Source organism: Gouania willdenowi, chromosome 24, assembly GCF_900634775.1.
Source record: "Gouania willdenowi chromosome 24, fGouWil2.1, whole genome shotgun sequence".
Lineage (NCBI taxonomy): Eukaryota > Metazoa > Chordata > Actinopteri > Blenniiformes > Gobiesocidae > Gouania > Gouania willdenowi.
Window position 1 is genome coordinate 2,199,045 of NC_041066.1, and position 12,241 is coordinate 2,211,285.

Consider the following 12,241-nt stretch of genomic DNA (forward strand, 5'->3'; position numbering starts at 1 on the left):
TGTGATTAGTGGGAGGGGCCTGTAATGTCACTGGAAAATCCTTTGCATCACATTTTCAATGCTGTATCTTGTATTTTTCAATGGATTTGCATCAAATTCACTGAGAGTGATTTTTAACTGGTTTTCCTTTTATACTGTGTTTTTAACTAATACTACTGTGTAATTATGCCTCCTAATTGGTTTTACTGGTTATACTGGTTTTTCCTGTTCTACTGCAATCATTGCTAGACTAATGCTAGGTTATTGCTACGTTAATGTTAATGCTAGGTTCATGCTAATGCTAAGCTTTTGCTAGCTAATGTTAATGCTAGGTAAATGCTATTGCAAGGTTAAAGCTAATGTTAGGTTAAAGCTAGTGTTAGGTTAATGCTATTGCTAGGCTAATGTTAATGCAAGGTTATTGCTAATGTTAATGTTAGCCCAATGCTAATGCTAGGTTTATGCTACTGCTTGGTTAATTCTAATACTAGGCTAATGTTAATCCTAAAGCATTGGAATCTCAGCTGTTTTTCCACCAATTTGCTCAGGCTAAACCCAAATTCCCATCATTGGGATACTCGACCTTGGGTTACCGACCTCAGCCACTTCTTCGGACCCTACGACACCGCTTGCAGCTTTAATTTAGAGTGTTTTTGGAGTGATTTTTTTTTTTTGTATTTTTCTACCATTTTCTATTTTGTTTTGTTGTAATGTGCTTGTTTTGACTAATTTTGTGCTTTTTTCTTTGTTTTGGAGTCACTTTTTGTCACTTTCATCTTGTTTTGTTTTAATGTGCTTTTTTTGGGTTGCTTTGTGCTATTTTCTATGTTTTATTTGTTTATGGAGGCATATTTTGCCTGTTTTTCTACCATCTTATGTTTTGTTTTGTTGTAATGTGCTTGTTTTGATTCATTTTGTGCTATTTCCCTAGTTTGTAATGTTTGGGTAATTTTGCTGTTATGTATTTTTTAAGTTTTGCACAGTTGTTGTTCATTTATGTATATTATATTGTCATTTGGTGTGTTTCCATAGTCATTTTGTATATATATATATATTTTTTTATTTTTTATTTATTTTTTTTTTGATGCTTTGTCTATTTTTATCATTTCGTGCTTTTACTGTGAGGGCTGCAAAATTGGAGCATGGGTCGCTTATGGCCTCCGGGCCTCCAGTTGCTAATGTCTGCTCTTCACAGCTGCTTTGTTTCTGGCTACACTAATAAATGTCATTGTAATGTTTTTTTAATATATATATATATATATTTAGTTTTTGGTTCACCTATCCTCCTTCATGCACGCACAGGAGAGTTTGGGGAGGTGTGCAGTGGTCGGCTGAAGCTGCCTGGAAAACGGGAAGTTTCCGTCGCCATTAAGACGCTGAAAGTGGGCTACACTGAGAAGCAGAGACGGGACTTCTTGTGTGAAGCAAGCATCATGGGACAATTTGACCACCCCAACGTTGTCCATTTAGAAGGAGTGGTGACAAGAGGTAAGGGACTGATCTGTGGAAGTAGATTTCATCATTCATAGACAAAGCTGGTGCTGGACCAACGATTCAATTCCAATCACGATGAGTTGTTGCCAATTTGATTCAACGATGATATTGGTTCATTTTAAACGATTCGTTCCAAAACGATTCAGTAACTTAAAATCGATTGAGTAACATTTTAGCCAAAATAATAACTCATCCAGTGTGATTGAAATAAATACCAGGATACTGGCCAGTTTAGGGGAGGTCTCCTGTTGTTTCTTATAAGGGAATCATCTAGAAGTTAATGATGGACATAAATAAGTAAACGACATTTAATGGCAAATGTATTCATATTTTATTTGAATAAAGTCCAACCAACACTTAGTTTCAATTAACAGGATTTTAACTTTTCTGCTCTCATTTTCATTAATCAATACATTTTCGATATAAACAGACATTAGGTTTACCTGAATCTTGCCTTTTTTCAGCATAAAAATGATACAATATTAAAAAAAAAAAAATGTGCCTTCAAGATCTGTTCAGGTTAAATGAGCAGTGGTTGAACCTGCTACTTTTTCATTTAACATACAGTACCCGAGGCTTCTGCTGAGCTAATGCTAATGGCTTAACACAGCAATGAATGCTGACAGAAGGTTCTAGTGGTGGACGGTGGACACAGTGAGCGACTCCTTTAGATTATCTCTGTCTGTGTTAAAGATAAAGTGTTTCCACGCATTGGACCCCAAAGGTGGTTCCATCCATTTCTTGCTCACTGGCTTCTCCACCATTCCATGTTTTGTTGTCTGCTGGCACACACCACGTGACGTCACAGACAGTAACGCCTGTATTATTAAAAGAGCTTTTAAAACACATCCATATAAAGTCTGCTGTGCTTAAATACAATGCGTTATTTTTTTCTATCGATACGTTTGATAGGTTACCTTATCAAAATGATTTTAGATTGATTGATGTCATCCGAAAGGTCAACTCGCCGAGCACCAGGGTTGGGGTCAATTCTAATTTGAATCCTGTAATTGATAATTATTTACAAACATGGCATAATTGTAATTGTAATTTAAAAAATCTGTTGCTGCCTTAATTGTAATTAAATTGGAATTGAGTTTAGATTATTGACTTTGTAATTGTAATTGCCATGATGGAAATTCTATAAAAATTGTTAATTATAATTTAATGCATAACGGTGGAACCATGTACATTTCTATACATATGTAGTAAACAATTATTAAAAAATGTTCCTTATCAAGCTTTCACACATTTCACCATTTAAAAAAATATATAAATCAAGTGGTATACTGACACAAAAAAGGCTCAGACGCACACACCAAAAATATTAAAGCTATATTTTTATTGATTAGGAAGCCTAACAAAGTAACCAATAGATGAGATTAGAGATGCTAACAGAAAGCTAACACAAGAGGAAGGTTAACTTTTATTAGGTTATTTATTTCAGGCTCAGTAATACTAATGAATTGTAATTGAACTTTAGTAACGTAATTGTAATTGACTATCTGAGGATAAAAAACTTATTGTAATTAAATTGTATTTGGAAAAAATGCTGGTCACTGTCATCATATTTGAATTATAATTGAACATGAGTAATTAAAAACGTATTTGTAACTGAAAAATGTAATTGATGATTGACCTAATGGATGAATTGTTACACCCTTCGCCCTTGACTGTATTTATTATTATTCTAAAAACAGCCTGTGTTACTCAGCTTAGTTTATAAGACTAAATAACCTAATTATGTTTGACCTGTGGTGAATTTTAACTAGAAGCTCTATCAATAGATCATATACTATGTAATATATTGTGTTAAGTCCTTGTGTTCCTGATGCAGAGGAAAGAGGTTCACTACTACTACATCCAGCAACCAGGGGTTAAAATACCTTGATGTGAAACAGGAAACCTGAACTGTGTGTTGCTCTTACTGGTTAGTCCGATTTGCATCATCATCCATGTATGTTTAGGTGTGGGAGTTAAAAAAACCTCCTGATTAGATTAGCCATACTCCCTGTTTAACATGTTCTCATTTAGGCACTGATGTGAAATGAACAGATGGTACATTTTAATTAAAGGCTAATGAAAGCTACAACTAGAAATGATTGAGAGGAATTTCCTGTGTTTATTGTGAATCATTTGTTTGTCTGTTTTCTTTACCAGGAAAGCCAGTGATGATTGTCATTGAGTACATGGAGAACGGCTCATTGGACTCTTTCCTTAGGGTGAGCATCATCTTCACACGCCACTGTCTTCTTCAAACTTTGTTTAGCATGTTTTTTTATAAAGTGTTCCAGTCAATGTGGGAGTCGAATATTATGAGTGGTTCTGCTGTGGTGCTGTGACCTACATTCTGTCCGTGGTCAGTGAGGCTTTGGCTGACCCTGCGTGTGTGCGTGCGTGTGTGTGCGTGCGTGCGTGTGTGTGTGCAGAAACACGACGGTCAGTTTACAGTCATCCAGTTGGTGGGAATGCTGCGGGGAATCGCTGCAGGAATGAGATATCTCTCCGATATGGGATACGTCCATCGAGATCTGGCCGCGCGAAACATCCTTGTCAACAGTAATCTCGTATGTAAAGTGTCAGACTTTGGCCTGTCGAGGGTGATAGACGACGATCCCGAGGCTGTCTACACAACAACTGTGAGTCAATTAAAAAGGCTGCTCTCTCTCACCAACATCCCAGCCCGCCTCCTTTAATCAGCTCACTGCTGTGCATTAGAATGGAGCTGAAGTCTATTCAAGTGTCTGTACCATTTTAATGTGTGATGTGTGCTGGTCAAAGTCACATGTTGTTCTTTAGGCTTTGGATCTGTTTAAAACCTTATTAAAGTTAAAGCTGATATGTGCATTGACTTTTTTTTTTTGGGTCTTGAGGTATATGTTGTATAAGTGTTTGTATCAGGGTTGGGGTCAATTACATTTTTCAGTTACAATTACATTTTCAATTACCCATGTTCAATTATGATGGCAGTGACCAGCATTTTTTCCAATTACAATGAAATTACAATATTTTTTTTATCCTCAGTCATTTACAATTACGTTCTCCATTACTAAAGTTCTATTACAATTAATCACAATGACTGAGCCTGAAATAAATAACCTAATAAAAGTGAAGCTTCTTCTTGTGTTTGCTTTCTGTTAGCATTTCTTATGATAACAGGTCCTAAATCAGCTATAAAATACACTAAAATCAAATATCTATCATCTAATTTCTTCCTCATCTCTTGGTTATGTTGTTAGACTTTCTAATCAATGAAAATATTTGTATTAATATTTTTGGTGTGGGCGTTTTTTTGTCAGTATACCCCTCGATTTCAATGTTTTTAAATGGTAAAATGCTGGAAAGCTTGATATGAAACATATTTTAATAATTGTTAACTACATACTGTATGTGTAGAACTGTAAATAGAACTGTAACGTGATTCCCCAGTTTTGTTTCAATTATAATTTTTAAATTTTTACAGAATTTTTATGACAATTGCAATCATGTCAATAGTCTAAACTCAATTGAAATTTAATTAATTAATTAAGATGGAAATTTATTTCTAAAATTACAATTATGCCATAATTGTAATTAATTATCAATTACACAATTACAATTATTTTGACTTTCAGTGGAATTGGAAAAATTGGAAAAAAGACAGGTCACCGTAATCATAATTTAGTTGTGAATGAACATGGATTGAAGACGTCATTGTAATTGAAAAATGTAATTGACCCAACCCTGCTGTATGTACGTATACTTCTTATTCATAATAGGTTAAGGTTTTATTTATTCAGATAATGTACTTAGTAATTTACATCGATTTCCTGACATGTGTCGACTGCCAACTGTCAGTCTTCTTCTTTCTGGGCGTAGCCAACTTCACAGTTCTGTCAGGCTGGCCACGCCCCCTAACCGGACGCCTCTGAGGAAAGCTGACAGTTGGCCGCTGAAACATTAAGCATTGAGCATTTAATATAATAAACCAGAAAAGTATCTTTAGTGCATGTGTGTTTAGGGATATTTAGTCATTTTATCTTCTGTTTCTCCACCAGGGCGGAAAAATCCCCGTCCGATGGACGGCGCCGGAAGCCATCCAGTTCCGTAAATTCACCTCAGCGAGCGACGTGTGGAGTTACGGCATCGTCATGTGGGAGGTGATGTCCTATGGGGAGCGGCCATATTGGGACATGTCTAATCAAGATGTGAGTAATCATTAAAGTGGGGTTTTTCAAACTCTGGGTCATAATCCCATGTGGGGACGCCTAGAGTTAAAATGGGGTCACCTGAAATGTCTTGGAATTGTTTAAAAAAAAATGTCTTGATTAAAATTATATTTTGAATTAACATATAACACACAATAAATATCAAACAACTGTATTCTATACTTAAATGTTAAATAAAATGCAGGATAAAAATGGTAACTTTGTAACCACTGCATTAAAGCCACAGGCAGCTACGGCTGTAATCCTGCATCTGTTCTGCAGTTCAGTTTTAAATGCTGTAAAACTAGCAAAAGTTCCGTAACTTTTTATATGAACAATAAGTTTCTTCTGACTCTTTTGCTCGGTTTTAAGTCTGAGTTTCCACTGCAGATCTAAGGTCCAGAAAAAGTGTTATTTTTCAAAATGTTATTAAAGAAAAACGAAATGTGGAAAACAAAGTTAAACCTTTTTAAATTTAAACCTCTAAGCTTACCTACTGTTTCATTCATAAATTATTCATCAATCAAATCATTAGAAATTCAGCTTTTAAATGTCACATTTTGCACATAGTTTTTTGTTGTTGTTTATTATGAAATAATGATCAATTAGTCGCTGATAAAGGAAAAAAAGACAAGTGTTTGCTGATTAAATCTGGAGCGATGGCTTCATTTAACCCCAAAATGTGTTTCTTTAACTTGTAGTTAAGAGCAAAAGGAATGTACATTCATGGCTGCTTCAGACACAAAATATACACGTGAAAACACATTAAATATGTTCTATAAGTTAAAAGAAAGTATTTTTTTGTGATTTCTTTGACTTTGTTGTATTTATTAGAAATATATTTTTGACTGGACTGCGTGACAATCAAATGTTTTGTGATATTTATAAGTTGAAATGATCTTTATTACTTTAAGTTAAAGTTTGGACCTAAATAGCATGCAGCTAACCACAGAAAGTGGGCGTGTGGTCTGTCAGCACTCATTATGTGTAATGAAGTCATTAAAGAAAGATTATTTAAAGCCACTTTGTTTTTGACATTTCTTACATCTCAGGTAAAGATAGAAACATTGTTCATAATTAGTTTGGAAACCTCAGTAATCATGGCCGTAGAATCCATCCTTAGTGAAAATAATATAGATGTGTTAGTACGAAAACATCGCGCTCCTTCTGTTTTGACTTCACTCCCAGTTTAGGAACCACTGCACTAACTCCATCAGACACAAACTTAACACCAGCTTACAAGATGATTGTATCAATTCTGCAACATAATATTTGAATTTGCCGACTGGTACCGGTTGACACTGTTGATATTAAAAATCCCATACTGCATTGCAACAGCTGTCCTTATCAGACCATGTGGCTGAATTTAAAAATAAAAAAAAAAAATAAAAAAAAGTACAACCCTTTATTTTTAATGTGGGCGTAGCACAATGCCCAACGAGCTGCTGAAATGCTTAGCATGTTTGGACGCACATACATCCACGTGCAACCTTTCTTTAGAATTAAAGTGTATGTACAGTATGATTAGGTATAAAGTAATGTAGTTTATTGGAAACCATTTTCTGTGCAAAATTTCCTCACCTGTCTTGCTGACAAACCCCTTCCACTCCCACTTTGGTGCTATTTGCAGTGATTTCTGCAGATGACGAGCCTTGTTTTGCCATTTCCAAAATGATTTTGGAGTATGATTCCTAAGACATTTTTAAACAGCAGGAGAAATATAGAGATAATTCATATATTTTGGTGCCAGAAAAACTGCAGCGTCCCCATATATGCTCTTACTTTGAAAAGAACAACTTCTGATCTCACCATAATGAAAAACTGGCTTTTTTTCATCCCTTCTTGACCCTGACAAAGAAATATGCCTTTAATTTAAATTTTAGTTTGTCAATTTCAAAACGAAAATCAAATAACCAATCGTTTTTTATTTTCTAATTTCCTTTTCTGAACGGAAAATTGAATGACCAAAACATACACTGACCGTCCCACTCGTCACATTTTAGTCAAAGTATTTGAATTTAGCATTTTAAGTTGTAAAACGTTAGAGTGAATAATAATAATAATAATAATGATAATGCATCAGTTTTATATAGCGCTTTATCATAGACACTCAAAGTCGCTTTACAGAATTAAGGCATTATTCTTTCACTCCACACTTAGTGGTGGTAAACTACTATTGTAGCCACAGCTGCCCTGGGGCAGACTGACGGAAGCGAGGCTGCCATAGTGCGCCATCTGCCCCTCCGACCACCACCAACACTCACTCACACACTACATTCATACTAGGCAATGTAGGTGAAGTGCCTTGCCCAAGGGCACAATGACAGATACCACTGGGGTGACTGCCACCCCACTGTGACACCTGGAATTCTCAGTGGTCTAACTACTAACCAGGCCCAGACCTGCTTAGCTTCCGAGATCTAACGGGATCGGGCAATGACAGGCTGGTATGGCCACGACATGAATGCCCTCTATGGGTTGAACGCTGCTATTGCAATTTAGTTTTACTATTGGATTAGATCAGTGCCGTCTTTTTGGATCAATGGCGTAAGCATCACTGTTGGCCCCGCCCCTCCTCTAAAATATGGAAGGTGGGACTAGGTTTCCTCCTCTGACAGCCCTCAGTGAGCTTTGATCGACAACTCTATAAAGAACTGTGCAGCGCTGTGGGGGCGGGGATGTTGTGACTGGGCGTGTCTTAACTACTTTTTAATATGCCCCTCATGGTAGGTCAGCAAAAACCAGGGTGTGTAATAACACTTTAAATTAATTACAGCACCAATCACCTGATGTGGAATACCCGATACTGTCCTATCAAATATCTGAATTGGGTCAATCAGACCACAGTGTACATACATATTTTACATGTTCTTATGTAAGTATACAACATGAGAAAATGTGGCACTTACTGTATAATTGATTTGTTGATTTGATTGCTAACTAGTCATCTTGGTCGGCCTGTGTCACTCCGTTGTTAAGTTTGTCACGCCTGAAACCTCCAATCGAACAAACAAATGTTTGAAATTCACTGGCAGAGTTTTCCTTGATTTGTCAGGGCATCAGCCAACATCCTCCGGCGATACAGGAGAAGCATTATTTGCATTTTCTCTGCAGTTCTGATGTTTTGACACCTTTTCCCTCCTGACGTGTTGTGCTCACAGAAATAGCTGCATATATATGCAGGGACGTATGTGAATCCTCAGCCATGCTATACTGAGACCCCGCGTCAACTCTTCTCACTGCATTGTCTTTTTAACGAAGCCCTCACTGCATGCATGATTAGAAGTGATACGCATTTAGCAGTGAATGAGACATTGTTTATCGCAGCTGCACAAACTGAGCCTTTTTTGTTGTTTAGCATTAGGAATAATGTTGGAAGCTGCTCCGTCTGTGCTGGAGAGTGAGCTCTCATCAAACATCTGCATCTTAAAGGAAAGTTCAACACTCAAACAGTGAAAAGTTATCTGTAAAGTCTTAAATTAAGCTCTGGAGGGTTTTTTGCAGCCTCGTCAAAGAGTGGTTAGTAATCAAATTTTTTATTGCAGCGTGGCAATACTTCACAAGTATTTGTCAAAGCTGCAACTCCTCAAAATTATTTAGTTTGCAATCCGATGGCCTTAAATCTTATCAGCATATTTATTTCTCAGCACCGCCAATTTTAGGTAAATGGAAAAAACAAGGTGGAAACGGCTTCTGGACTGATTTAAAAGTTTAATACATATTTCAATATAGTAGCAGATGTGACTTAGAGTTAAAATGATGCTACGGCTAATGTTGACCTACTACTCACACCTGCCAAAGTAGAGCTAATATTTCCCACGCTGTGTATGGCGGGTTATTCCCACAAGGACATTGGTAGTTCATGCAAACTAATGGAGGAGTAAACGTATAAAAGCTTGCATGGAAGATCTTTATCCAAATCATTCCACACACACACACACACACTTTGTCTCGCTCTCTCTTGAAAATGTCCTCTCTAGGAAAAGGTTTACTGTCAATGAGGTTTTGAAACAGCTCTTTCACAGTGAAAGTGACGTGGATGCGTCTGAGACAGAGGACTTTATAGTGAATAAACCCAAATATGTTACAAAAAAAATCAAATAAAAATAAGTTAATATGTGTTTGAGAGGAAAGAAGGGGGTCACCAACATGAATCAATTAGGTTCAATCTGTGAGTTTCATGAATGTGCCCCCCAATTTAGAAAAGATTTGGATGAAAGATTTTCAAGAGACACTAAATCTAAAACTGACCTGATGGTGGCGCTGCTCATATCATCACCACAACCAGTAGGGTTCATACTTTTGTATTCATTAATATTGTCAGTAAATGTGAGTAGATTTGGAGGAAAACTATTCAAGAGAATTTAATTCTAATTTAAAAGTTCTGATGGTGGCGCTAGAGAACAGGTCAAGGTTTCATTATCGAGGGGTTATATATTTATAAATAAACAAAGTGCCTGACAAAAAAACATTTTTCTGTAAATCATTTTCTAGAGGCAAATATCCATAAAATGTGTTAATAGGAGGGTTACATGTAATGGCTGAATGAGTTAAAATAATGCTATAGGTTAATGTTAAAGTGGGCTGCCCTTGTGTTTTCATGGCAGTGATGTTTTAGGTTAAAACAGCATTTAATAAGTTATTATTTTAGATGGGTTCCTGTCATATGTCTGAGAAGGTTTGTGTGCACGTTGTGTCGAGGTGTTTTGTGAGTAGGTGATACATTGGGGTCAAAGAATACATAATTGTGGACAATGTGGCTTCGAGCCTTGCATTTCACTTGTAATAAATCAGATTATCATATATAATTCTGCTTTGCATTCTGCAGGTCATAAAGGCAATCGAGGAAGGTTACCGTCTTCCAGCCCCCATGGATTGCCCACCAGGCTTGCATCAGCTAATGCTGGACTGTTGGCAGAAAGATAGAGCGGAACGACCCAAATTCGATCAGATCGTTGGCATCCTTGATAAAATGATCCGCAACCCCAACACCTTGAAAACCCCAGTGGGAACATGTACGAGGTAAGGAAATTCAATTCTAAATAAATTGATTCAGAATGCGGTTTTGTACAAGATAGAACTTTAACTGGTACTTTAGCACATCAGTGGAGAACTCAGAGAATCTGTCCAGTTCAAAGATGAAAGGTAAATCCCTCAGGATCGATAGCACAAAGCTGCTGTACTGTCTTTATGGTCCGTTCCAGAGCTTTTAAATCACTGTCTATAATTGGGTGAGACTGCTTCAAAATGCAGTCTGAGCTCCACACCTCACTCTGACATTTGTCAAAAGAATCCTTTAATGTCAGAGAATTATAAACTGAGGTGAGATGAAATGCAACAGATTCAATATTATCTTATGAGCGATATAATTCTCTTATTATCCTTGGGGTCAATTTGACCCCGTTCAATGTTTATTATCCAAAAAACAATAGGTGAGTTATGTTTTTGCTTTATATTTAATTGTTCTCCTAATTTGATGAGTACAATTAAGCAGAAAATGTTTTTGTTCAATGAGCTGAACATGCATTACGCGCATTGGCGTTCATCTGGGGTCAGTTTGACCCCAAGCTGTTTTCGCTGTGTAAAACTTGTTTGTGTGTTTGACCTATGTTTGACCTTACATCTCCACACCTGCAGGTGCAGAGTTGATACTTTTGAGTTGATACATGACATGCGGAAGGTTTACTGTCAATGAGGTTTTGTAACAGCTCTTTCACAGTGAAAGTGACATAGATGACTTTATAGGGAATTACAAAAACTGAGATCAAAATCAGGAAATACAAATTTTCATGAGAGGAAAGAGGGGGGTCACCAACATCAATCAATATGGTTCATTCTGTGAGAGTCATGAATGTGCACCCCAAAATAGAAAAGATTTGAATGAAGGATTTTCAAGATAAACAAACTCTAAAACTGAAAGTTTGACCTGATGGTGGCGCTGCAGGAAAGGTCATAGAATCACCACAACCGATAAGGTTTATACTGTAGTGGTCATTAATATTGTCAGTAAATTTGAGAATTAAATTAAAGATAAATGAATTCTAATTTAAAAGTTTGGCCTGATGGTGGCGCTAGAGAACAGGTCAAGGTTTCATTATCAAGGGGTTCTTTATGTATTCAACAAATAACCAAAGTGCTTGACACAAAAACTTGATAAATAATTTTCTGAAAACATTTTCTGGAGGCAAATATCTTTGGGTCAGATTGACCCCAAGGGTAAAATGTGTCACTAATATTTGAGGACAATAGAAAGGTTAATTGAAGCTTCACCTTCCAGAAGGTCAAAGTCTTTATCTATTTGATGATGTCTCTCATCAGTGACATTTGGTTTTATTTGGTGTTTGGCTCGCACTTCCTGCTTGTGCTGAACATCTTCCTCTGTGTCGATCCCACAGACCAATCAGCCCGTTGCTAGATCAGAGCACGCCCGACTTCACCACTTTCCGCTCAGTTGGAGAGTGGCTGGAAGCCATCAAGATGGAGCGATACAGAGACAACTTCACAGCAGCTGGCTACGGTTCCCTGGAATCAGTTGCCAGGATGTCTATCGAGTAAGTGAAAGAAAAGCTTTGGTTCGTCAT

The 12,241-nt window shown here is 36.8% G+C and overlaps 1 protein-coding gene across 4 annotated transcripts in view; it reads left to right on the forward strand.

The window, feature by feature from the left end:
* The window catches only part of epha7 (eph receptor A7), a 144,921-nt gene that overhangs the window by 125,515 nt on the left and 7,165 nt on the right, over positions 1-12,241 (forward strand). For 3 of the 4 annotated variants that reach the window (XM_028439223.1, XM_028439224.1, XM_028439225.1), the window contains 6 exons: positions 1,282-1,467; positions 3,634-3,695; positions 3,903-4,112; positions 5,511-5,660; positions 10,489-10,682; positions 12,056-12,211. In XM_028439223.1, the coding sequence (XP_028295024.1) occupies positions 1,282-1,467; positions 3,634-3,695; positions 3,903-4,112; positions 5,511-5,660; positions 10,489-10,682; positions 12,056-12,211 (958 nt within the window). Of the gene's footprint in view, positions 1-1,281; positions 1,468-3,633; positions 3,696-3,902; positions 4,113-5,510; positions 5,661-10,488; positions 10,683-12,055; positions 12,216-12,241 lie in introns of those variants that run through there. The other variant, XM_028439226.1, reaches the window with a different exon arrangement.